The 25,220-nt window shown below is 51.9% G+C and overlaps 6 protein-coding genes across 6 annotated transcripts; 4 read left to right on the top strand and 2 right to left on the bottom strand.

The window, feature by feature from the left end:
• Positions 1 to 42: 42 nt before the first annotated feature.
• P152DRAFT_461375 (DHH phosphoesterase) lies at positions 43 to 1,871 on the top strand. The gene is made up of 2 exons (XM_033680115.1): positions 43 to 332; positions 406 to 1,871. The coding sequence occupies exons 1-2, from the start codon at positions 185 to 187 to the stop codon at positions 1,593 to 1,595; spliced, it is 1,338 nt and encodes a 445-aa protein (XP_033531329.1). The 5' UTR covers positions 43 to 184; the 3' UTR covers positions 1,596 to 1,871.
• Positions 1,872 to 2,466: 595 nt separating this feature from the next.
• Positions 2,467 to 9,227, top strand: P152DRAFT_451887 (uncharacterized protein; the record flags this gene model as incomplete). Its single annotated transcript, XM_033678258.1, has 4 exons — positions 2,467 to 2,518; positions 2,989 to 3,289; positions 3,346 to 3,413; positions 3,469 to 9,227. 4 exons carry the CDS (start codon positions 2,467 to 2,469, stop codon positions 9,225 to 9,227), a joined length of 6,180 nt encoding a protein of 2,059 aa, XP_033531328.1.
• Positions 9,228 to 9,607: 380 nt separating this feature from the next.
• On the top strand, positions 9,608 to 12,802 carry P152DRAFT_157244 (uncharacterized protein). The gene is made up of 2 exons (XM_033673982.1): positions 9,608 to 11,900; positions 12,240 to 12,802. The coding sequence occupies exons 1-2, from the start codon at positions 9,987 to 9,989 to the stop codon at positions 12,384 to 12,386; spliced, it is 2,061 nt and encodes a 686-aa protein (XP_033531327.1). The 5' UTR covers positions 9,608 to 9,986; the 3' UTR covers positions 12,387 to 12,802.
• Positions 12,803 to 13,519: 717 nt separating this feature from the next.
• Positions 13,520 to 16,297, bottom strand: P152DRAFT_157267 (uncharacterized protein). Its single transcript, XM_033673983.1, has 4 exons — positions 16,260 to 16,297; positions 15,141 to 16,206; positions 14,982 to 15,093; positions 13,520 to 14,935 (listed from the first exon to the last, which is right to left on the bottom strand). The coding sequence occupies exons 2-4, from the start codon at positions 16,192 to 16,194 to the stop codon at positions 13,627 to 13,629; spliced, it is 2,475 nt and encodes an 824-aa protein (XP_033531326.1). The 5' UTR covers positions 16,195 to 16,206; positions 16,260 to 16,297; the 3' UTR covers positions 13,520 to 13,626.
• A 1,081-nt stretch (positions 16,298 to 17,378) lies between these two features.
• Positions 17,379 to 20,162, bottom strand: P152DRAFT_441596 (uncharacterized protein). Its single transcript, XM_033677709.1, has 6 exons — positions 19,396 to 20,162; positions 19,237 to 19,339; positions 19,058 to 19,183; positions 18,528 to 19,007; positions 18,170 to 18,474; positions 17,379 to 18,116 (listed from the first exon to the last, which is right to left on the bottom strand). Exons 1-6 carry the CDS (start codon positions 19,672 to 19,674, stop codon positions 17,580 to 17,582), a joined length of 1,830 nt encoding a protein of 609 aa, XP_033531325.1. The 5' UTR covers positions 19,675 to 20,162; the 3' UTR covers positions 17,379 to 17,579.
• Positions 20,163 to 22,980: 2,818 nt separating this feature from the next.
• Positions 22,981 to 24,589, top strand: P152DRAFT_157102 (uncharacterized protein). Its single transcript, XM_033673980.1, has 4 exons — positions 22,981 to 23,368; positions 23,420 to 23,495; positions 23,553 to 23,685; positions 23,740 to 24,589. The coding sequence occupies exons 1-4, from the start codon at positions 23,161 to 23,163 to the stop codon at positions 24,550 to 24,552; spliced, it is 1,230 nt and encodes a 409-aa protein (XP_033531324.1). The 5' UTR covers positions 22,981 to 23,160; the 3' UTR covers positions 24,553 to 24,589.
• The last annotated feature ends 631 nt before the right edge of the window (positions 24,590 to 25,220 follow it).

Raw genomic sequence — 25,220 nt, 5'->3', positions numbered from 1 at the left:
TTTGATGAACTCAACATCGCCACAGCACTCACAGCATACACCAGATGTAACACGAATGCATCACGGCATATACTTCATGCAACAATCCAGCCTGGGATTACAATAGGAGTCTAGTAGATTACAATTCTCAACGAGGTGAACAAAGGGCATTCATTCTGCAGGGGCCTTTGCCAACCGAATGCGAATGTCGACATCTCAGAGTCAAGTAAACGATCCTGCCCCAGGGGACGATCCAATGCGCATCCCCTCCCTCCACCGATTCCTTGGGCTGGCGAAATCCGCTCTCCGCCAACCGGGAAAGAAGACGTTCGTAGTGGGAAACGAATCAGTAGGTCCGTTACATTATGATGCTGATTGCCATCAGCGTCGCCAGCCTCCTGGAACCTGGCTGATTCCGGCGTGCAGACCTCGACACCTTGACCAGCTCGCTTCTGCTCTCCTATCTCCGCTCCTATCCGATCGGAAAGACGGATCGGTCACAAATCTCAGGCGCGATCCCTGGTTCCCATCCTCTAACTATCCCGCTCATCCCCCTCCCGCGCGCTGACCTTCGTCTTCGCCCCGAATTTATCCCGGTCCTCCAGTCCGCGGGTGCGGAAGTAGATGATTTGATCACGCTGGATGATCTGGAAGCCCCTGTATCATATGGACGCGCGGAAGCACAGGAACCTCCCGATCTCATCTTAGTGGATCACAATGCCCCGACAGGCGCGGTCAAAGCACTCAATGGGAAAGTGATCGGGTGTATCGACCACCATGTGGACGAGGGTGTGGTTTCAAACGACGCGGAACCAAGGATCGTGGAGATGGCGGGGAATTGTGGGAGCTTGGTGTTGGACTGGGCAGTCAAGAGCGGGTTATGGGAGGAAGATCAAGCACGGTTGACGAGTGGTGAAGACGCGTGGACCGTTGCTGGGTTGGCGAAGATGGCTATGGCCAGCATCTTGGTGGACACAACAAACCTGAAAGCAAAAGAGAAGGTGAAGGAGGTGGACGAGTGGGCGGTTGGATATCTAGAGAGTGTCATCCAGGCAGTGGAGACACGTGGAGTGCGGCTGGGCGAGGCGGATTCGGAGCGTTATGGCCGGGACAGGTGGCACAAGCTCGTGAACGGGATCAAGAAGGAGTTGAAGGGGCTCTCCGCGGAAGAGATGCTCCGGAAAGATTACAAGGAATGGGAAGAGAAGGACGGGAAAGTTGGCATCGCATCTGTGGTGAAGCCGCTGGCCGAGATCATCGACCGAGCAAGTCCACAGACACGCGACGAAAGGGGTATGGAAGCGCTTGCACACATTTCAGAAGCCTTCGCCAAGACGAGGGGATTGGATCTGTTCGTGGTAATGACAACGTTCAAAGATACCCACAAGCAGTTCAGACGAGAGCTAATGCTCATGGCCATATCAGAGAGGATGCAGAGCCTACTGGGCGGGTTCCAGGAGAAGTCGGAAGAGCTCCAACTGGAGGCGTGGCAGGCTGATGAGAGGATGACTGCCGCCGTACGACACATGGGAATGAAGGTTTGGATGCAAGGGAATACCAGCTGGAGTCGGAAACAAGTGGCTCCATTCATCAGGGGATTGCTAAAGGACGCCTGAAGCGGAGAAATCTCCCGTTCAGACCTGATGCAGAAGCCGGGTCGTATAGGGGTATTCTTGGAGAAGGCCTGATCGACCTCACTGACCTGCTCGAGTGCATAAAAATATTCTGAAGTTTGTAGTATATGTGTATGACGACGGAACATGCGTGTCATGCATCGATTTCCTATTCAGCTTCGATGTCAGAAACCTACCGTATAGGAGCAGATATCTTCTAGTAGGTCGTATCTCTGCTGCTATCAGCTCGGCGGGTAGTTGCGAGTATGATACGCTTGGTAAGGCAATGTTAAAGTCGCATTTGCTCCATCATCGCATTTTGCGTGCAGTAATGGCCGGAGCCAGCATATGAAACCGCCACAAGACTGTATTCAGATGGTGCGACCCAGAGGCATTTATGCGAGAATAATGCGACTAAGAAACGGCGGAGCGAAGCGTCAACGAGAGAAAATGTGCGTCTACCAGTCGGGACAAAGTTGAATTGACAGCGAAAGCATGCATGTGCATGGCTACTTATCGTCCTGCCAGCTCAGCAGTCAGATGCTACCTTACATCCTCACCGGAAGCTGCTGAGCGGTTGAACGGGATAGGATGAGTTGATTCCATGACACAGACGGCAAATCGTCACTGCTTGTCCTATCGTCCAATTCTCAGCACTCACGGTATGGATATGTGTGGCGAGACGACAATGCAAGGATGATCAATTGCGGTGACCCTAACATGAAATGTTTGGATGAGGCTGATGCTGACTTCAACCAATTTGGTTGAGCCTCTCGGTGCGATTGAAAAGACGGGGTCAGGCTGGGACCACGCTGTCTGGTCCCTCCGCAGCCGTCACATCAACAGGACAACAGCGGTCGCAGGATCGGCCACGATGGTTGAGCGTCGCTTCAAACGGCCTCGCGATGCGATGATTGGTTCCGCGAGTCCGAAAGCTGTTCTGCAACACTGCAGCACACTGAAAAGAGAAACGTGGTGCATGGATGGAAAGGTTGGATGCATGCGCTTCCGTCCTGATTGGCAGTTCCAAGTGTGATGCGTTGTCCAAAATGCTGCAAGTCATGCTTTTCGTCAATTCTCCGCCACTCATCCGGACGGGCCTGTTGCGACGAGCTTGGAATCGTGAAATGGGGAAATGAAACATGGACAGTTTTCTGCTCGCTTCCCTTCATATTTGCTGTCTATCTTGTTCTTATCAATGCAGCCGCAGCCTCGTCAAGACTCAGGAGAGCAGTTGAGATAGAGAGAGAATCCCGGACTCCGCTCCCCTTTCCACTCCGCTCCTCTACCCCGCTCCGCCGTTTCTTCCTGTGATTGACTCGAGAAAGTCCGACCTCTCGTCCTCCCCTCCTCCGCCAATCAAAGCTTTCCCAACCCTCTCTATAATAGTGAATAGGAAAGCCAGCAGCGACTGGAATCCACACTGGAATCCACACTGGAATCCACACTGGAATCCGGGACACATACCACGGCTTCAAGAACTCGGTTCTGAACCCGAATCGACTACGCGACACAACTGTGGACCGTCCCCGCGTCCAACCTCCGCCTTGCAGAACCTCATCGCGAGCGGAACACGGCCACGACAATGGTTCTGTGATACGCTACGGACGCACGTTAGCGGCGTCTCTTTCTGCGCACGACAATGAAGCGAGTACCAATCTCCTCATCGCCGCCCGCCCCGGCTTACTCGTCTCCACGTAAGTACATGGTTCTATTAGGACCTCGACGGTGGCCATGCGCACTGGTGTACAAGGCGTCGTCGTTGTCCCTTACTGGCTGGCAAAGAGGAGCGGCTACGATATCTCCGTGCGCGTCGCGAATGTATGATGATGTGGCAGAGCCTATGCTAATCCGACCTTCCTATTGTTCCTTCCAGCTGCATCTCCCACCATTACACATGTCTCTTCAAGAAGTCTTACCCCTTCCCCTCCCGAGCTCGCCCTCCATGGTCGGCCCAAAGAGATTGTTCTTCGTTCTCCGAGTCCAGCACGGTCTCGCTCACCGCAATCCAAACCATACAGGATGACGAGAGCAGGGAGAATCTCCGACCATGGCAATGAGACTCCGCGTTCGATCCCTACCGACGCGACTCCTACGGGATCGAGGCCTCAAGTTACCCCTCGTCTACTTCGTCTTCTCCCGGTCGATACGTCCCAATATACCTCCGAGAGCATACCAACATCTGCCGTGACCACTTCCAGTACATCCCTTGCCGAGCTCGCCTACCTTGTACGCCTGCAGAAACACCATGAACATCGCCAGAGCCATGCAAAGTCTCGCCTCCACCGTCGCTTGGTCGCCTTTGCTTTGAACGCCCGCTTGGTAAACTGTGGAAGACTCGCATACCGCGCCCTCGTGGATAACTTTCGCTCGGATGACAAGAAGAGTTTCGCAACTCTATACAACGCCCTTCATGATGTACGAGCTTCTTGCGACGACACCCGTCGCTTCGCCCTTCTGGACCTGGAATTGCAACATCAGATCCAGGATGAAGCGAATACCGCAAGTGCCGTAGATGAGCCGAAGAAGCCGGTATTTGTAACGACATGGCTACATGCCCTTCCGTCGTCGATAAGACAAGATATCCTGACGTTCCTCTCCGCTATTCGGACGAATCCGTCGTTCCTTGCTTCTCGTCTGGCCAGTCTGTCACACTCTGACCTCCTTAACCTTGTGTCGTCAAGATCCTCGCTTGACTATGCGGAGAGCGTTTTCTCGTCCCAGTCCGGCCCCAATGTACCAAAGTCCAATGGAAAACCTGGCAGCATCAATACCGCGGCACCGAAGGCCGGGCCAAGTCAAACAGAACGTCTTCTCTCCTTCGCTCGGCATGATCCTTTCTCTTCCTTGTTGTTCACCATCTTTGGCTCCACTTCCACGCCGGACTCGGCTGAGGACAAGCTCCGCACTGATGCTTGGGCACTCTCCTGTGCCAAGCTTATCGTCGAGCACAAAAACGGATGGAACAAATTCTTGGAATTATCCCTAGACGCATGGGCGGCCATGAGGCACTGGGGAGCCAAACCAAACCTGGAAGCCTGGTTGATGGGCGTTCTGGAGGACGGCCAATTCCTGCTTCAGGAGGCTCAGCCTGGGTCACGCCTCCGACAAGGACAGTTCTCTACGGATGTAAATACCAAGGATACCATACGGGCGGAGGAGTTCTTCGACTCTGCTATTCTCAAACTATTCGAGCTCATCGGTAGCGACTCGTCGTCCGGGGGTCTTCCCGAAGGTGCCATCGAACTCGGCCAAGCAATTGTTCGAGCGCTGCATTCGTCGACCCTGCCTGGGGCAGAGAAGCGTCATCGGGCCGCCATTCGTCATTATGTAGTATTGCAATGGTTCTTCTTGCATTACTTGACCGATGCCATCGTCTGGCCCGAAGCTCACGGTATGATGATGGGCTACCACGTCTCGGAGCACGCCAGGCAACAGATATTCAGGGTGATATCTCAGCGTGTTCAGAAGCAAGCCAACGATTTGCTCAGCTGGCACTTCAACAAGCCCGCTGCAGGCCATTCGCAACGGACCGGAGCGCCTACCCTCCCGGAGATACGCGAGAAGATTGATGGGCTTGAGTCGATTTTCAAACTGGGGAAGGGGTCCGGTACAGGCCATGCCACATTTGATACATACCCCACCGCGTCGTCAAAGACCCTCCTAGTGTCGTCCAAATCGGTGGTATCGCCTGCCCGCGAGACCATGCAAGTGCAGCCGTTCATCGTCGTCTCTCCCTCCGACATTGTCACCCTTGTTGATGCCTTGTTTCCCAACCGTCGTCCAGCTTCGTCGTCGAGTTCTACCCTCAACTTCAGGCACACGCTTAAGCAAGCGTCCAGCCAACTCAGCCTGACGAACGCCAGCATCTTAGGCGCGTCATCTCTTTCTAGTGCACCTGTTCCCATTCGCCCATCGTCGGTGTCAACAAACGCCACTGCTCACTCTATTTCTGCTTTAGCATCCACGCCGGGTGATGGCAGCTCGGTGCTATCGGCATCTGCCAGTAGCGCCACGTCGGACACCACAGCGATTAGCCGTGTTCCGTTGCTTGATGATGGCCAGGGTGCACGCGGCCGGTCTCATGAGCTGGGCCACAAGCAAAGCACGGAGTCATACGGCCTGACTTCATCGTCCTCATGTGAAGATTTGACGAGCCCGGATGGAGACGTGCAACCATCTGAGGAGTACGGCATACGCCTTCGACGCACTTGCCAAGAAATGCTCCGCGCTCTCAGCGCGGCCTCTTCCAAGAGCACTCCTACTTTTGCGTCTGGGAGCCAAGCCCAGATCGGAAGCCTCGGGTCTTGCCATCCCGCGGCGGAAAAATGGACCGTCTTGTTTGTCAGTCAAGATGGTCGGGAACTCGAACTGAATGTCTCAGGGGCTGGTGGAGTGGACGGCGAGGATGAAGAAGGTACTAGCGAGGAAGACGAGGAGGATGCCGTTGATGGCGCGATGCGAAACTCAATGCATCCACATCCACCGACCTCACACATACGACCAAGTCAACGTGCTGTCGACCTTGAGGCGGACTACCACGAGCTCAAACTCGCAATCTCGAGACTTGTTGAAGAATATGAAGTGCCCAAAGAAATGGTCTACCATGATGACCATAAGGCGGCTGGAAGGACAGCTAGTGCTGCAAGAGGTCGATCGATTGAAGGATCGAAGAATCCTTACCATGCAAGTGGGATCCATGACCAATCTCAATCAGGTCCACAGTCATATACCCCGTCCCGCCATCAATCTACTGGAACCAATTCTGGTGGAGCTCATCGTCATACCCCCGAGCCATCGGACAACCGTACACATCCACCTTCGCTTCTGCTCTCCATGTTGGAGTCGGCCTATCATGCCTCGGCCCTGAGCTCAGACTACATCAGTGCAAGCACGTACCACAATACCATCCTCCAACTCCGATCAATCTCATCGTCGTCCTTAACTCGCAACAACTATGCTGCATTGCTGCACATGTTCTCGCGAGGACCACGGGAAGCATTGGCGCGCGCAGGAACCACCATGCGTGTCCTCGATCGATGGATCGACTGGCTCACTATGGCCGATGAACGCCTTGAAGGCCGCATCGATGAGATGATGGAAAGCGTGAATGACTTGCGTGACAAGATGTGGTATGTCACTGATGTGAAGAATAGCGCGGGTTACGAGAACGCGCGGAACGTGGCGGTCGCGTTGAGAATCATGGGGCAAGTTCCACTGATGCCTGGTGATGCTCCTGCTTCGGGCACCGATGCTGTCGCCCAGGCCAAGAACTCATTCTCCCATGGGCTCACTGCAGTCGCCATGGCGCGAGCTCGAGGTCTCGGAAGGCAATCTTCCGGCAACGAGTTTCTCGTGAAGACTGAAGCGCAGACTCTGGACCTACTCGCTGCCGGACCGGATCAGGGTGGCTTGAACAAGCTTACGGATGAGCAAAGTGATATGACAGCGAACTGGCTTCGACAAGGGGGCGTGGAGAATTTCTGCAAAGGTGAAGAACGCATTCATCGATTCACCCTGGAAATCGAGAAATGTGTCAACAAAATCATCGGCGATGGCATCATGGATGGGCCGGTCCTTTGGAGCAGCGAACTCTACCGTCGTGATCGTGCGCTTTTGGATGGAAAAGGCAAAGGTGACTGGTGGACGGGTATGATTGGAATGGGACTAGATGATGGCAGTGATGGCCTGGTTACTCCTGGCAGGACGCAATCGTCTTCGCAGTCCCGTCCAGGCACTGCGCAGACCGCCAGCAGTCTCCGAGGTTTAAGTGCCGCAAACATATCGCAACAGAGCATCGACTCGAGCAAATGGGGTACAGGCCATCTGATGGACTCTCCGGATTATTTTGGCTTGGGATCCCTGTCGATCAGCATCGACTTGAACGTGACGTTTTGGTCCCCATTCTCGCTTGCACCGAAACAAGATGCAGCCATCTCTCCGTCCGGTCCCGGACGTCGGCCGGGAACATCTTCATCCATGAAGAGCACGACGACCATCCTCAAGCCCGCGTCGCCACTCAATGAAGGCAAGCGAATGTTTCTTTTGACGCTTAAAAGGTCACTGACGGGTCTCCTCCTCTCGGATCTCGGCTCACTAGTCTTCCATTCCGGTGCGGAAACGGACTCCTGGTTCTCAGGTGATTTAGGCACAGAATGCCTTCAACGCAAAGAAGAAGAAGATAGGAAAAAGCGGCGCATGAAGAAGAAGAAGAGCATGCGGAACCTAAAAGCCAAGAACGAGCAGTTGAGACAGGAGACACACTCACATAACCGCGGAAGCTATCCACTGGAAACGCTCGGGCGGGGTGAGCGGAGTGATCCTGCCCCGCCAGTTTCAACATTACACCATGCTAGCACGAATGCCGCGGCAGCCGACTCTATATCCGCCGGCGAGTACTCGACCAGCTCGAGTGAAGCCAACCGGTCATCTGCAGTCGTAGCTTCAAGCCTACTACAGCTCAAGCGTGACGATCCCAACGACTTTCCATACCAGACCGCTTTCCGCGGGCTCCTGGCTAAATTTGCGAGGCACCCAAGTCCTTTCGCGAAGCTCGAAGCGCTGTACGAGCTGGAGCAGCTCATTGTCGCTCAGTTATCGGCAAAGACAGGGCGGCAGCTTGGCAGTGTGCGACGAGATCAAGAAAGAGGCAATGTGTCGACCCAAGCCGCCGCTACCGTGACGGCAGGGGCGCGGGAGCTTAGCATGGCTGGCCGGACCTCAGCCGTGCCTGGTGTGACCACCGCTCAGAATCTCCAGGAGGCCATCCAGAACTGTGCGGAGCGTCGTTCACACAGCATGACGACTTCCGCAAATGGCGTGGTCACTTCACCAAAATCTCCCACCGCCCTTCGAAGTTCAGACCCGTTGTCTTCTCAGGCAGGTCACCGTCGCTCACCAGAGCCGTCCCAGCGTGGATCTTCCATTCCATCTATGGATATGATCGTTGAAGTCATGCAGCACCTCTTCAGCGACGCGGAAATTCGACCCAGAACGCTTTTTCGCGACCTGCAATACATTGCTGCCTTCGTTCCTGCACAGCAGCTGGATCGTAGTGCGAAAGGCAAGGCATTTTGGGACGCCGGGCTCGCTGCGCTTGGACTCAAAGAGGACGTCTGTCGGCTCATGGTGGAGATCGCGGACGATATCGTGGCAGCAAACACTCAAAATCGTACGTCCGCAGCTGCTAGCGCTGGCAATACACTGGCAACTGCAAACAATGCATCTGCTTCTCCCCCCGCCTCGACGGAACACCCGGTATCCAACGATGCCTCCGGACCCTCAAGTGCCTCTCAGCCAGCAGATCCAGTATCACGTTTCACGATGTCCGATGCAGCACGCATGCTCATCATTACCGCCAAAGAAGGAGACGCTGCTGCAGAGCGAGAGTTGGCCATTCTGTACCTCACTCATCCTGACCTACTTCCCCGAACCGTCTTGCCGCTCACGCCACCTGGAAAGGTGTTCAAATCGGAGCTGCTTAGCGCGAGGGACCGTAAGCGCGAAGATCCCGCGAGAAGCGATCCGATGACCATGTGCGTTGCGCAGCATTGGATGGAGATGAGTCGCAAGGGAGGTGATTCGCTGGCAACGAAGTATTTGAGAGCGAGAGATGAGATCGAGAGTATTCCTTGAAGATGTGGCGTTGAGTTGCACATGATTCAGGAGACCATTCAGGAGACCATTCAGGTTTGACCGCAGACGATTGGTATGATGATGCTTTGATTTGAAGATACCCCATGCTGCCCATACGAAAGCCTATTCGTTTGGCGATGACTACAGATGATGTCAAACATAACGACCATATCATGATTTGCTTGTTGCGGGGTGAGCATAGCGGCGAGACACCATGGAGTTCAACGTCCTTCTTTCACGCTGATATTGCGATTCATTGTGGGTATAAATGGAAGTCGTGGAGTCTCTGGAGTTGCCTTTTTTATATTCAGCGCTGGTGTACGCATTCTTTTAGCACATCATGAGTCAAATACATACATAATCTCGTCTCGTTTTCCCGTCAACCGTGTCAAATGTTTGTCAATTGATGGGGATTTATCTATACATGATATAGCATGATATGTCAAACCAGATAACCACAACACAGGTCGCCTCTCTTATGCCATACTTCTTAACATTGTCTAATAGCTCAGCTGGATGGTGTTCCTCCCTGCGAGGTCGTATGGAGAAGTCGGCATGCCGACTCCTGGATCGCACCTTACCCTGCGACCTGTCTCAACAAACGTCAACAAAGATTCAATCGGTGATTTTCAATTGTTCTCCTTTCCACTGCATTTCAGCTGCATCTGCACAATTTCGTCCATCGTTATCATACGCATCGTTACCTGACCTTCGCTTTATCCTTACCCATACCCATTATCAAAAGTCCAATTGTTCATCATGGTGGATTGGAAATCCGAAGCGGGGCTGTATAATCGTCTACCACGCCCACGATTCCTCACCGATGGGAGTGAGAACCACTGGCACATCGAAATCAATCGGATCGAAGAGAACACGGGACGAATCCATTTCACGCAGAAATGCTCAGCGGCGGTTCAGTTTCAATCCCGCGCCATTGTTGAGCTTCCAGAGGAGGGCTCCATAGAACTGGCAAAAGTCGTTGTTGATAGACTTATATACAATTTCCTATTCCCCGGGAAGAGAATCGCTTCCGGTGTCCGGTCTAACCGTGTTCTCATATCTGGAAGATTTGCTCCGTACATTCTCGAAACCCGAACGGCCGAATTTGCTGCGTGTCTTGGGCAGGTAATGGAAGAGGTGGGAATCAAAAAGCTTCCTCACATTGTCATCGAACCTCAAGACGATATCGCGGGACAGAATCTCCAGGCCGATGCCGAAACGGCCTGCACGACGATGGACGATCCCCAAAGCACCGATATCGATATTGAAGCAGGATTGTCTATGTTTGATGATCCCGAAAGCACTAAGGCCGATATTGAAGCCAGTTTCTCGATATTCGATGATCCCCAAAATACCGAGGTTGATATTGAAGCAGAAGTCTCGATGGTTGTTAGTCCCCACGGAACAGAGGTGGATGTTGAAGCATCATTCCCAATGTTCGACAATGCCCAAGGCACAGAGGTGGGTGTTGAGGCATCATTCGCGATTTTCGATAATACCCAAAGTCATTCCCCTATGTGGCTACCGAGACGGTCTCATGCCGCAAATCCCACTGCCTCTTACAGCTCCAGGGCAGGACGTATTCCGGAGGGACTGCGAACCACGATCCAGGAATTATTCGGATGTACTCCAGACGACCCGATGTTCAGCACCAAAGCTCTAGGGACTGATGACGTTACGATTTCACTCTCACAAAAGTTATCGAAATCGCCGGATTTCCTAGAAGAATTGTTTGTAAGCCCGAGGTTTCGAGGGGCTTGCGCAAAAATACTCGACCCCAGCGAAAACGGCGTGAACGATAAAATTTGGGACCTAGGTGCCTTTCCCATTTTGCTGATGCTCCTAAGGCCACCCAAACGAGGACTACTGCACAAGTCAGCGCACAAGTCAAACCAGAGACAGGCGCCTAAGCAGCCAATGACCATAGAAAGCTCGTCGAAGGCTGCTCCTGGTTCTTGGCCCGAGACCAGTGGGGAAGAGTTAGGGGATTCACCCGAACAGAGTCGGGAAACTGGGGAAACAAGCTCTTCGAAGCCGGATCCAGGGCCCGAAATCAGTAGAAAGAGCAAAGCGCGAGAACCGCCGACAGTCAAAGTGGAGCGACCGAGCTTGACTCAACACGAACCTACTCCTATTCCTACCAACTGTACTGTGTGCAAGAGTGCATCTACACCAGAGGAACTGGAGCTCTTTCCCTGCCGTTATTGTCAAAGAATATGGTACTGTTCCAGGGTCTGCTTACGGTTCGAGGCCGCAACGCATAGTGGGGTGTGCTTCAAGCGTGTGCCACCACGACGCAGGAGGGAGGGAACGGAAAAGCGCCCTGAGGTGGCTAGCAAAGAGAGCCCGAAGGACCCAAATCGAGAAGACCTCAGCGGGAAAGACCCCAGCGGAGAACCCCCCAGCGGAGAGGGCTCCAACGAAGAGGAACCTCATCGACATAGCCCCAACGAGGAGCATCTCAACATGGAGGAATTGGACGACCACCATACCAGCAGCGATGCACTCAGAGAGGAGAGTCCGACAGGAAAGGAAAGGGGCAAGAAAAAACCAAAAGAGGGAGCTCCCGACTACCAATGTAAGCACCTTCGGGGCCCTACTCGAGTGTGTCAGAGTTGCAAAAAGCGTGAAGCAACTCTAAAACGGCCCCTGAAACTGTGCCGTTGCAAGAAGGTATTCTACTGCTCTCGTCGGTGTCAGCGCCGGGACCGGGAACAACATGGGAGAAAATGCCGGAGAAGACTCTTTACCAGCTTAGATATGTACTGTTGCCCTGAATTGAGTGCGGTCAACAAGTTCTATACTGAGAACGCCCCGGTGGACCCTGCTGCTCGCAAGCTTGCGCGAAAGATGCCAGGACTGCGCAATTTTGGCAAAAAGGATCCTGAATTCAGCAAGTACGTTCTCATTATCTCGGCAATCTCAAGTTCAATGGCCGATGCACTGCACAAACCCTCGCGCGTAATACCACACGGTTTCATGTGAGACTACCTACTGACTTCACGGGTCTAGGTGCAAAGCATTTTTGCCCCCTCTCTGGGAGCTGATCGGTGCTGGGCTGGATACTCCCGAATCCTTCGAGACTTTCTTCGGCCCCAGCTGGCCAACCATTGCTCGCCAGCACCGGGAGAATCGAATTGCTATTCTTCACCGCCATGAATGTTTTGTTAAAATGCATACGGACGGTGCTGGGATTTACAAACTGCAGAAGAAACTTCGTCTTCGGCCTGCCAGCGAGGTCGAGAAGAGGGATCTCCAGGAGATTCAATCGATCAAGGAAAAGATGATGCCATGTGAGGACCTTGGCCTCATCCAAGTCTTTCGCATACATGACATGCAAGAGATCGTTTTCGCCTACGGGGACGACTGGGTTCTTGCAGCCGAATGGCTTCAATTCGCTACAGAAGCACTGGCACGGCAAATTGTCTGACACGACCAAGGTCGGCTTTACGTCTCTAGAACTTCTGGCACTGCACTGTAATCAACACGGTCGTCTATGTACTTCTAAACAGTCACTCGTTTGCAAATTTCGTTATAGGATAGATAGATTGTTGGATCATGTCGCACACTCACTGGGTGTGTCACTTTCTCTCCTTCATATAGTCTACAGGTTCTACCAACGCTATTCGATTCACGCCTAAAAGCAATCCATTGCGACGTGGCTTCGTTCGGATTGTGTCCGGTACCCATTTTAGAAGACGACTCAAGACTTATGTCCAGGATCAAGTGCTGTCTAGGTACTGGACACAGTTGCAGGAGTACATGCTTTGCTACCCCAGGGCCAGGCAGTGGCATTAGTGATCAGAAGGACATTTGATGAGGGGAATTTCTTGGAGGTGATTTATATTGCATGGTGGATTTGCGAGTGAAATTGACTGCCAGGTTTCATCCCTTATCGTGGAATCATTGGCGGGCTTTACCATACTACGCGTCTCCAGCCTATGGAAAAAGGAACATATACGAAGCGTATCGGATTAATAGAGGCGCAGTATGGGATGGTTTACCTTAAGGACTTGTATGAGCTACGATCTAAGCTTTCAGAGCTACCTTACTAAGGTACACATTGGGACTCTCGATATTGTCTATCCTAAACATAGGCTGACCGTGAATAGCCCTTTTACCACTTCACTGCGTGATTTTCCTGTTCATGATTTCACAACGAAGAACCATAGAAGAACATGGTAAGCACACGTTCGCTGAACTACCAACGTGATTGGGAGTACCATGGATGTATCCACACCACGGTTTTGCGCGAGCAATGCAATCTATGCTAGAAACAACAACAGTAGATCCGCCGCATAAAAACTCATCATAAATCGTGACCATCATCAGAGCGTTCAGAATGAGATGCCGATCCATCATGCTATGAGGGCAAATAAAGCACGTCAAACAACGTATTCTATGCCATCTTCCTCCGAAGTGCGGGAGTCGTGCTAAGTGCACCGGTAAGGATGTGTGTGGCGCGCCGTCGCCGACTGGGCGTTGCGTCCCTACTACTCTCCGGATCCATCTCACTCCCCCGCCTGCTCATCGACCGGCCTGTGATACCTGTCATATGACTGCGAGCATGGTCCAACCCCTCAGACGCAATATCACCCAAAGCCGTATGAGCATCCGCATCATCGCCTTGGGATTTCTCGTATGGCGTGTCAGGCATGTCTGGATGGGCCATGAACCCGCTGGCGGCGCTTGCGCTAGACTTACTGTTTCGTCGAGAGGTCGTGTTAACAGCCGCTGCGCGGAGATCGGCATCTTCTTGCTCTTTTCTTTGTAGCGACTCGGATGGGAGGAGGATGGCGCGATCGAGAGCATATGGGAGGCCACGATGACGACCGCGGATCATCATAGCGATGAGGACCAGCTTGCTAAGGGTCCGGAACTGGCCGCAGAAGGAAGTGTTTGCGCTAGGATAACCGAGGGAGAGGCCGACTGTGCCGTAGGCGGACACGATCTCGAAGAGGACGGCGAAGGTGGTGAAGGTGTAATCGTTGTCCTTGGTTTGCAGGAGCCGGTCGCCTTCGATGATGCATATGAAGAATAGACCCAAGAACACGAACCAGAGGTCGAAGGATAGCTGACGCCGCAAATGCGCACCGATATAAGAAGGGGAGCGGCCGTCCTCATCTGGTTCCAATTGGCCGCCGGGATAGACCCCTAATGACTTCTCTTCGTACACATTGGTCCGACGGATCGAAATCGCGATAGGGAAGACGGAGATGTACATCATAATAAGGTAGGAGACCTGAATAGCAGGATGCAACTGTCCAAGATTGACAACAGCGAAGCCCGCCGTACGCGTGGATGCGGCTTGAAAGAGGCCGTCGAGGAATTTGAAACCAGGAGGCAGTGCTACCACAACTTCGGCGTTGAGGTCCAGAATGATAAAGAAGATAAGGTCGACGACATTGAGGAGAATAACCACGAAAAACAGCCACCATGTCGCAGCTTTAGGGAAGAGAAGGGTGAAGCAACGGCGGGGATGATCGAGCAAAAACTGCAGTTCCTCCCAAATGGCGCTTCCGCGTGGAACGCATTTCGATGCAGCCCAGATGACGAAGCGTAGCATGCAGGGGAATCCTGTGTTTCCGATGATGATCAAGAATGTTCCCAAAAGCAAGACCAGAGGGGACTTGTTGAAAGACACCATTGAATCCGGAGTGAGAGTAAGGCCAAGGTCATTGAATAGCGACGCAGGAGTGAATATGCCCCTTATAAAGAATTAGTGAGGTCGACATTGAAGGGGGCCGAACTTACCACCAAGAAGGTTTTGCACCAGCTGCTCGCACAATATCTGTATAATGGGTTGTTTCGATGATCCATGGCAAAAGGATGAACATGCCAAAAAGGTGGAATCCAACAAAATAACCTAGGATATGAGCAACAATCAAATAAGGGATAGGTATCGTCACTTACAAATCAAGACCCAAGCCAAGGTCTTCAGAGAACGGTATTCAATGCCTCCTAGTTGGTCTCGTTGTTCCTCGCTAAGATCCACAAATGTCGAGTTCCTTCCAATGGTGGCGGTCCAACTGAAATACGGTAGAGGATCTCGGTCCTCAGTCTTCGATTTGGTGAGAAAATTGGAAAAGGTGCGAGTTCGGATGCTTCCAAGAGTAATCGGGGACATGGCGTCCTCCCGAAAGCTGCGCCTACCGGGCGCGCGTGGGTAGATGGAGCGACCTTGCGTGTTGTGATTTGCTCTTCTAGGGTCATCGATTGTGATATGCCGTCGTACAGGATGGTCGTCGCCATTCAACTCGGCTGGTCCATAGGAGCTTTTCCTTCGCTTCTTGCCCGGAGAGCCGTCGTCTCCCGTGTCTAGCCTGGTTAACTCGTTGTCTTCGTCGCCCTCCTCAACAGTCCGGACTGCTTCGCCGCGTTCAAAGTCCCGAGGACCGGGGATCCGGAGAGTCGTTTTGTTATTGGGGTTTCGCTGGTTTTCAAGAAATGCGATATGCTGCTCGGTGGTTCTGCGCTCAGGGATCCGCTCGCTTGTGCTAGGATCTGGTTCATCCGGCGCAACTTCGTCGGCAAAGATGATATCTCGTTGATGTTGTCTGTTGAATCGACTCTCAACCGGTTCGTCGTCATCGACTATCGCTATGTCATCGTCGCTTCTGTTTTCGGGCCCATGGCCATCGCTGTTGCTCGAGGAGGATTCCGCCAACTTCTTGGCGGCAGACTCGGGGATTTCTTCCTTCTCGGTCATATCACTATCGATATTCCTTCCCTCGGCGACGCCATTTCGATTTCGGAGGACGTTGATCTTTCGGAAGCCCACGCCTCGTTCTTCTCCGTCCATATCGCGGTCTGGTCGCAATTCGCTTCTTGTCCGTGAGATTGTCCGCTGCCTTCGCAATGTTCTAGCTTCGCGGACGACGTTCTGAAAGCGCTTTTCGAACCAGTAGAGCCGAATGAAGACAACTGCCGAGTGGATCACAATGGGGTTGCAGATCATTGCCAGCATATAGATTGTAATCTACAATTGTTTAGTGAGCGAGCTATGTGGTGAATGTACTGCAGGGCACTAACCTGCTGATATAGGAACAACTGGTTGACGTCGACTCTAAATAGTGCGCGTTAGCATTCGGATCTGTACAAGCTTTCCTTAGACCATACGTGTTGAGACCAGCCTGCGTCGCGCCACCAGAGGAGAAGAAGAGCATATCGACATAGGAGAATTTCCCGATTCCGGCAAGGATAAGCGAGCCGATTAATGCCATGCCAATTATATAAAGGTCTAGTCGTATCCGGTCAGCAAGGTCCTTCCAATCCCCCGGGGCTTGTTCGCATACAATGGATCAGAATGAAATTGAGATGATGGAACCGCGGCAATTGGACCTTCGGAATCCAGCGAAACCAAGGTCTCATCTTGTCTACGCTGACGCTCCATCTTCCCAGAATGTTCCACGCCATTGTGATTGTGTCGCAGAGAGAGAGGGTAGGGAAGAGGCAATGCCGTGTCGGAGGTAGGATATGCGTGGCAAATCGCGTCAGGATATATCGTAGGATGCCATAGTCCAAATCAAGGCGAATTCAGTTGTCGATGATGGAATCGCCTGTCGCGTAAGCCGCTTCACCGAAGTTACGTATAGGTGAATGTATACGCGAATGCGCGCGTGCGACGGAGGGTGAACAGGTGCTCCCACCACGGGGAAGGAGTACTGTTAGATATCCATTGTGGCTCTGCGCCCGAAGCAGGATTGAAGACCAAACCAAGGCGATCAAAGGGAGTGCATTGGGGATTAATGAGATCGAGCGGTCTTGGTTCTTGGAGTCGTAGTAGTGTCTTGGTCGACAAAGAATTCAGGTGGCGACGATGTGGAGCGATACGAATTTGGTTTGGATTGTTCTGGTGAACCAAACCATGTAAAGGATCAATAAAAGGGCGGAATTCAGGGAATCCGAAGATCCCAACCGTACAACAACTCAACAAAGGATTATCCAAAGGTTTAAGGTGGCACAGTTGACATCTGACAGTGAGTACAATAGTATCGATGTCGATTTCTTAGTTCCTTCGCCAGCTGCACCTCCGGTCTAGAACGCCGATCTCTATTTAGAGGAAAATGTGGCTGTAGGAGTGGGATATTCCCGGCATGTCATCATAAAGTGCGGATATAACAAAAGGGGTTGCATGCTTGTTTATAAGGCGGGTTATATTGCTAGGTTAGTATATATGCCTTCCTCCATCGAGTACAAATGTACAATAAGAGCAAGAATCCATTGTGCGCTACTCCCTCTGCTCAGCTCTGTCATCGTCTACCGTAATTGCGGCCGGTTATTAATGCATCAGAAACCTATCAGACACCAATATTTTATGCTCTGCAGCGCCCCCCTGCCGTCGATATCACCTCACAGCCCCGAATCATCCTTCAGCCAAGCCGGATTTCCGTTGTAGTACGTCTTCCAGTTCGTGCAGGTCTGCTGCCATGCCGATCCAGGCAGAGTGATCTCACTCTTCCGCTCCAAGAACTGTACGCCAAGTCCTTCGCCGATATGCCACGCGATATGACAGTGCATCAACCACGCACCCGGGTTGTCGGTCGGGAACGCGACCACGACCCATCCGCCTCCTGGGAGGAACGTGACATCGCGGCGGTCAGGGTTATCGAACTTGAGGTCGGCGACGTTGACGTTTTTGTCAAAGATGCCCTGGCCGCTGCCGAGGATGTAGAAGTCGTGACCATGAAGATGCATGGGATGGGGGATTGGGACTCGTGTCTCGGTGCCGCCTGTCTCTTGGATGATCCAGAAGGTCCATTGTTGACCGGCGGGGATTTCGATCAGGTTGGAAACTTGGGGGTAGTCGGTGTTCCCGTCGATCAGGTACTGCAAGGTTGGCTTCTCCCATTGAACGTCAATAGCCGTCATGTTCACGGCCCAGACAACCTATCACGATTTTAGCAGAGATCCATTTCGCTATCCGGACGACCGATACTTACAATGCTCTCGCCGTTAGTGGTTACCTGCTGTCGACCCAGGTCCACATCCAAGTTCTGGGCCTGGGAAATGAAGGACTCGGAAGGCACGTTGTTCTTGACCCACGGAACCAGCGGAGCTTCGTCGGCGCAGGTAGTCGGTACCGTAAAACCGGTCGTGGTTGGATCGGCGTTCGGCGCTCCATCGTACTGGAATATGCTCAGCGCAGAGAATCGATTCGCTGATGCACATGGTGCTGCGGCGATAGCGCGGAACCAGTAGTTCCCAACAGGCTGGTTAGCTTGAATAACAACATCATACCGTTGCCCTACACGGATGCTATTAGAACCATAGGACTAAATCCGGGAGGGAAAGGCTTACCTATGGCGAGTAATATCCATTCTCTGTCAATTGGCTGAACTGGAATAAAATCTCCAGTGATAATCTTCATTTTATGCCCGTCCAGTGACACTCGAATGTTACTGTCGACTGACGTGTTCGCTAATCTCAAGCGATACTTCTTTCCTGGGGTCAGCTTGACTTTGTTATAGCTCCCACCGCCTGAAGTAGGGTGCTTGTTCGTGCCGTTAATCAAGATCGTGTCCCCTGGTGGCGGCGGTGCTTGAACCTGTAGGTTTTGATGGGCAATGGCATTGATTTGAAATGTGGTGGGATAGTACCAATCCGTGACAGAGTACGTGCCCAGATCTATGTCATAGTTTGCCGCAGCAGGGCCATTGATGATGACGGTGCCGACAGCGCCGTCGCCGTATTGCGCACTGTGATGGCTGTGGTACCATGTTGTGCCAAACTGTGTAGCTCGGAACGTGTAGATCTTGGTGTCACCCGGTGCAAGAGGGCCTTAGATGAGTTAGAAAGCGCAAAGGAACATGACTAAAAGAGTTCCCTACATTCGGTTATGCCATTGACTCCATCTTCTGTGACTGTGTTTAGCATACGGATTCCGTGCCAGTGGATCGAGGTGCCGTTATCAGGCAAGAGATTCTTCACGGTCACAGCAACGGTATCTCCCCAATCTGCATTTGGCATTAATCGATGACTTGAAACAATAGTAGTAGTACCCACGCACCTGCGATGATTGTTGGACCGGGGAGCTGATTGTTGAAGAGCAGACAAGTGCGGTCCCCATTCCCATCCGGATTACAGGTCGTATTTCTCAGTTCCAGCGTATACTGGACAATGGTTAGAAAACCCAAGCAAACTATAGTCATTGCCTGGATCCACTCACATAGACTGTCTTCCCGGTGTTTGGCCATTTCTCGTCAAAATCAGTAGCGATACTAAATCCATTCGACCAGCAACTCCTTGTCAAAGGACCATTCTTGCAAGAAGAATCAGGCGCTCTACTCGTCGTAGTTGGAGCCGCGCTTGACGTGGTATTAGCTTGCCGACGGACGAAGCCACCGCTTGCTAAACCGCCAGGTCCCCATAATATATGATCGTAAGGTAGCTGAAGGGCAAATGAGGAGGTAAGGAGTGTTGAGACCAAAAGTAGTAACGACCGCATAATTGTATGAGTTTCGGTATTTGCTTAATATGAATCGATATAGTGAAGGAAAAACGCAGGAGAGGACCAGTTAAAGCAAATACGGCATTTCCATAGGAAGATATAGGAGAATGAAGGAAGATGCTCAAAGGTTGATATACTTACTGCATCTTTGCGGCCTCTGAGCCGTACCGCTTCCGGCATTTCTGCCAATGTTTTTTAGGTCCAGCTGCCCAGCCTGTGCCTTGTTTCCATCGGATAAAGTAGCCAATGTGGAAGCATCGAGCCATCAGAAAGACCTTAGTTTGCCTTAACAGAAAGATTGGAAAGCCATTTCCGGGAAACTTGGTTACCTAACTCCATGCCGAATATAATCGCTAACTCCCTGTGTCATGCAAATGGACCATGCATCGCTTGGTCTTAGCTCAATAGACGTTGTTGAAGTTCAGCCACACGAGAACTTGCAGATCGACTAGCAATTTGATGCAAGAGATATGCAAGTCTCGGTGGCGCGTGGAGTAGTTCCTGGTCTATCAATACATGTCAGCGTCAAAAGCGGATCCTATAAGACTGCATCTCGACAATGCTTTCATGCGCGGTTTGGCGAGACCGGGGTAACCGAATCCACTGAATCAATGACTGAGAAAAAGTGTAAGATGCTTCGACGAAATTAGAACAGTGCCGGCAGACTGGAAAAACTGAATGTGAGCATCTCCGGATGAAGTTGAAGATAGCGGAAGTTGCCATTGGATGTCAGTAAGATAGCTTTATGCTGGGTGGATTGCTGAAGCAAACTATTGGCGGCATAATTGGTTGTGCGACGTGGGACATATCGCCCAGACTAAGAAGATCTAATTTTGTAAGGAGTCGTTTTTGCGATTCGGAGCAAATAGTATTGCTAAGGGCGCTCTGATTCTCGTAATAGAGAATATGCAGCGGCGGACAGGTCGAAACTGATTGGCATGATTCCCTGGAGAAAGTGGGCCACAATGATGACTGGATACTTTGAATGTTACATCGGAATATCGAAATCCGAGAAGAACGAGGAACAAAGTCGACCCAGGTGGTCTGAACCATATTAGGAGAACACGGACTCGTATCCATAACGCCAGCAAGCCTCACTCCTCCCGTGATGCGAGAACCGGACAGGACTGAGGTCAGTGAAGATGGAAGCTGGCCAATCGCCAAGCATAATTACCGTCAAGCCACAACAAAGCACATTGAGAAGTTGGATCAATAATCTCCTAGTGTCCCTCAAGTAGGGATGCAGTAGTCCACAGACGGCGGCACAGGTGACAGGAAGGGTCACACGACCATTAAGTGACAGAGCTGAGAGCATAGTCCAATCGGAATTTGCAACTTTCCCATATACTTCAATATTCGCCCAGAGCGGTTGAGAAGCACAATGGAAAGTCCCCGATCCAACAGTCGTGGACGATAAAAGCGTGGCGATTGCCAGATCGGCTTCGATGCGCTGTCCAGCTTTCTGCCAAAGACGCCGAACCACACGCATATCTGGTCGTCGAAGGCTAGCTCAGATGCATGCGCAGGATCGAATGACACATGGATCTGTACTGTGTACACGGCTCATTGGCCAAGCAGGACGGTGGAGCGATAGTTTGGGGAGAATATACATGTAGGCTTGTAGTTTGAATCGGCTCCCCGAGCTGGTTGCCGATCCTGCCCCCCTTCGTAACCTTATTATTGATGTTGGATGTTCCGTTTAGCTTCGGGACCAGGGTGCCCGCCTGATGCTTCTAACCGGAATTGGAGAAGTGACCTGCGCAGAAGGCGAGTGTCATTGTGTACGGGATGGTAGACCGTATATCCAAATATAGCACAGTCTTATCGGAGAAAACGGGGTCTTCACGAGACCATACCTCCTCGGGCAGTAGTAACCGTTACAAAGGAAATATTTCGTCCAGCCTGTAGATTCAAGAAGCTGGTCGTATCCTGTATGCGTTTTCTTACCCGTCGTATCGGGTTACGTACCAGTATGTGCAGCATAGTAGCCGAACACGCAGGCTGCAAAGACGGCGACCGCATCCGAGAGCTCCATTTTCATGTCATTGAGGGGGCTGGGTAAGGCCACGCTCGGTTTTCCGGAGACTGGACAGGTCAGAGCTGTTGGGAATACCCGATCGCCAGGAACGCTGTTTCATCAACAGTTCACGGCAGATCAGTGTGGTACAAAGAACAAAAACTGTGTTCCTTCGCCCGTCTGTTCGGTGCGAAGGGATGAAGTTGTTCCTTGACTAGCCTGTTAATAGTACAACTGTCAGTGAGGTATTCAAAGACCCAAGACAGTCCTCGTGGGCGGGGATTTCGTCCCCAAATTTGAACTGTGGTCGTATCCATGTCCAAACATAGCATTTCCCAGCTTGTTACTATGGTAGCTCACGCCACGTCCCGGTATCTGGGTCAAAACCTGTTTGGGACGGAATCGACAGGGAAGCAAATGGAGTCTTGGATGGCGGGTAGAGGCCTTTGCACTTTGCAGACTTCCAGAATCCAGACGCCCAAGAGGCCAAGCCGTCAAGCCGGGCTGATGGGAAGCCCAGCTCCAATTATAAGGTGGGCCAGTTACCGTTGCACGACGTCTTGACAAGCAATATGAAGGATTGGCGCCATCATGGAGATTTACATAGTAGGGGCGCTGGGTACGTACCATAAGTGGAGAGGGGTCGGCTGTTGTGGGTGAGAAACCAGAAATCTTCTATTAGTCGGAAGCTAAGGAGACTAGGGAGACTGACGGGATTTTCGGAATTTCCAGGCGATCCCCTTGCATCTCTGCCGCCTTGCAGATATTGTTATACAGATTACAAGGGGTGTCGGTGAAATGTTAGTACAGAATGGTTATTGTTAGAGATTCGGTTATCCCTAATGGCATAGATTGTGGTTTGTGTGGCATCGGATCCATGTTCGTAAAAGTGCTCCTCCTCAGCCAGCCTGCATATCATCATAGCATAATCCTTCATCTTACTGCTCATAGTTTCTTCACTTCGCATTCTGCATGCACTCCACCAATATTTCCTTTAATTTATACCCGATTAAGCCACTCTTTGCTTTCCCGGTGGTATGAGTAAATATGGACGCTTAGCTGCTTGCATCTAGCTAACGCAGCCCTCTGTGGTACTGCGCCCAGACCGTCTATCTAGGCTTTTTGAAGCGGCCCGACCATGCATTCTCCGCGGGCTGAAAACTGCCCAGCGACGGACCTTGGCCCCGGGCCAACTATCAGACAAGACGATAATCGTTTTCATAGGCTGATACAACCCCGAACCACCCATCTAAGCTCCGGTCTCCATGTCCGAGCCGCTGGCTGTGCTTTCTTGTGGTGGGGTTTGTATATTACTCAGTTAAGTACGGGATATACGGCAATGCAATTCCATACACCTGTTGTCATATCTGTTTGGATCGAGTCTCTCGTTTTGTTGTGTCCTCTCTTCCGTGTACAGGTCCGTCTCTTCCACTGTCCTCCGTCAAGTCTTGACTATCCCACTCACAATGCTATCTGCCTCACGGTCCTTTGGACTGGCTCTCCTGGCAATTGCAGCCAGGAGAGTGTTCGCCGACGAAGACAACCCATGCAAATCATTCGGCATTGACTTCCAAGATAAGGAGTCGTACTTTCAAAATCTTCTCTCCACAGATCCCTTCACGTTTGTCCAACAGTTCTCCGGCTGCAATGATGACTTTTCATACAACATCCTAGGTAGACTCTGTTACGTGTGATTGACGCCACACTGTTCACTGACACTGGTAGCCGATCCTAATGGAGACCAAGTATTGTGTTCAGATACCCCTCTGATACCAGACAATACCAATCAGATGTCGACATGGTAAGGATGCCTTTCTATGTCCAGTTGTGGAATTGAGGCTGACAGCGCCAAATGTAGTCCAACACTTAAAAACGAACTCTTTTCTGGTCTGTGGTCAATCATTATTATGAGCAACAATGGAGATAGTGGCATGCCGATTGCTTATCAAAGAGATTTCTCGTTGAGCGTCGGCCCGCAAATCACTACAACCGTAAGCATGGCTTCTGATGCCCATTTCTGAGTAGGATCAAGCTCACCAGTGTAGTATACGCCCACCATCACGGCGTTGGAAACCATCACCCCAACTTCCACAGCCGTCATTTGGGAAACAGACACATTGACAGAGACCCTACCCCCGAAAACGACCGCCGTTCCCCGAACGGTCACTCGAACGGTCACCGTCCGACCCAAGCGCGTGACTACGACCACAACCAAGACGCTGCTGACGCTCAAGATTGTAAAACCTACTATCGTAGTCACCAAGACCACCAAAACCATCACGGCGACATGCAGCAGACGTGGACGACAAAACCATCCTGACCCAACATGCCACATTCTCCCGACCGTAATCCCGGTTCCGCCAGCACTCCAAACCCTAATCCTGGGAACCCGTTCGATCCGCATCAAAGGCCGCGATGTCCACGACTACCTGGCCGACAAGGAGCGCTTCGTCCGCGAACGCCGCGACCGGTTTGCCGATCTGGAAGAACCGTCTCACCAACTTGAGAAGCGCGCTCCGGACCAGGCGACGCTGACCGTCACAGATACCGATACGGCTCATTATCCCACCACCACCAATATCCTCACGGCCAGCCCCCCCATCGTCATCACGGAGACGTCTGAAACTACCACTACGACCACGTCCACTCCACCCCCCGTTACGATAGTGACGGGCAGGACGCAAGCGCCGGCGGTCACGGTCACCTTGCCAACGCCGACCAAGACGAAGAAGAAGTGGGTGATCGCTCGCACCACGTCTTATCGCACCTACACGCGCACGGTGACGATCACCACGAGGGTCACACCGTCATCTGTGAAGACGGCGTGTAATCGACAAGGTGGTGTTCTGTGGGGATAGTTTGAAGGTAGGGGTGGATGGTGGTCTCGAGATTTTGGAACTTGGATGCCCAACTTAGGGTATGGTCTCTTCCCTAGAAAAGAAACATTGTTGCATCAATTGAAGAGCAAAGCTGCGACGCTGGTGGTCGCTGTCCAATATAGTAATGGGATGGAGAAAATAATGCAAATATAGTTAAGGTCTTTGAAGTAGATGATGAGCACCCATTCAAGTGACCTGCCGAATCCGATATGTTCACGCCCATGAATAAATCAGAATATGGTTTGATGAGAATCCAGAGATGATCCATTTTCATGGGATAATACTGAAGTGCAACTGCCTCGACTTTTCTGAACACTACAAGACTGTGGGCGACATGCTTGAAACACACCATAGAGTCTTTTTAAGACCTTGTCAGCATAACGAGGATGGAGGGAAGAATGGACTTGTGTGGAATCCCTTCACATGGGGAGATGTGGTTGATATATTCCGTATCTGGGAGAGTGAACAATAGGTAGTGGTGGCCGAGAAATGCGAAAAGTCCAACAGGACGCCAGTCGGAAGTCGACTGCCCGAACCGTATACAAAGCACAGAGGATTGCAAGGACAGCATCAAGGTGATGGAGCAGACGACTGAGTTGAGTTGGTTCCGCAATACTAGTATATCATTGCGAGATGCGACGGCGCCA

The sequence above is a fragment of the Eremomyces bilateralis genome, assembly GCF_010015585.1.
Source record: "Eremomyces bilateralis CBS 781.70 unplaced genomic scaffold P152scaffold_23, whole genome shotgun sequence".
In the NCBI taxonomy this organism is placed as follows: Eukaryota; Fungi; Ascomycota; class Dothideomycetes; order Eremomycetales; family Eremomycetaceae; genus Eremomyces; species Eremomyces bilateralis.
The sequence above is the reverse complement of the archived record's forward strand: the minus strand, read 5'-3'. Positions and strand labels throughout refer to the sequence as shown.

Bases quoted from the DNA above. Each gene is read 5' to 3' on its own strand.
- P152DRAFT_157102 (XM_033673980.1), top strand. From the start codon at position 23,161: ATGCTATCTGCCTCACGGTCCTTTGGACTGGCTCTCCTGGCAATTGCA. The intron at 23,369-23,419 runs GTAGACTCTGTT...TGACACTGGTAG, and splicing joins CTTTTCATACAACATCCTAG to CCGATCCTAATGGAGACCAA. The intron at 23,496-23,552 runs GTAAGGATGCCT...CGCCAAATGTAG, and splicing joins ACCAATCAGATGTCGACATG to TCCAACACTTAAAAACGAAC.
- P152DRAFT_157244 (XM_033673982.1), top strand. From the start codon at position 9,987: ATGGTGGATTGGAAATCCGAAGCGGGGCTGTATAATCGTCTACCACGC. The intron at 11,901-12,239 runs GTATTCTACTGC...TCACGGGTCTAG, and splicing joins AACTGTGCCGTTGCAAGAAG to GTGCAAAGCATTTTTGCCCC.
- P152DRAFT_157267 (XM_033673983.1), bottom strand. From the start codon at position 16,194: ATGCTGGCAATGATCTGCAACCCCATTGTGATCCACTCGGCAGTTGTC. The intron at 15,094-15,140 runs GTAAGTGACGAT...CTCATATCCTAG, and splicing joins CTTGGCTTGGGTCTTGATTT to GTTATTTTGTTGGATTCCAC. The intron at 14,936-14,981 runs GTAAGTTCGGCC...ATTCTTTATAAG, and splicing joins GGTGCAAAACCTTCTTGGTG to GGGCATATTCACTCCTGCGT.
- P152DRAFT_441596 (XM_033677709.1), bottom strand. From the start codon at position 19,674: ATGCGGTCGTTACTACTTTTGGTCTCAACACTCCTTACCTCCTCATTT. The intron at 19,340-19,395 runs GTGAGTGGATCC...ACCATTGTCCAG, and splicing joins ACACCGGGAAGACAGTCTAT to TATACGCTGGAACTGAGAAA. The intron at 19,008-19,057 runs GTAGGGAACTCT...AACTCATCTAAG, and splicing joins AGTCAATGGCATAACCGAAT to GCCCTCTTGCACCGGGTGAC.
- P152DRAFT_461375 (XM_033680115.1), top strand. From the start codon at position 185: ATGTCGACATCTCAGAGTCAAGTAAACGATCCTGCCCCAGGGGACGAT. The intron at 333-405 runs GTCCGTTACATT...TCCGGCGTGCAG, and splicing joins AGTGGGAAACGAATCAGTAG to ACCTCGACACCTTGACCAGC.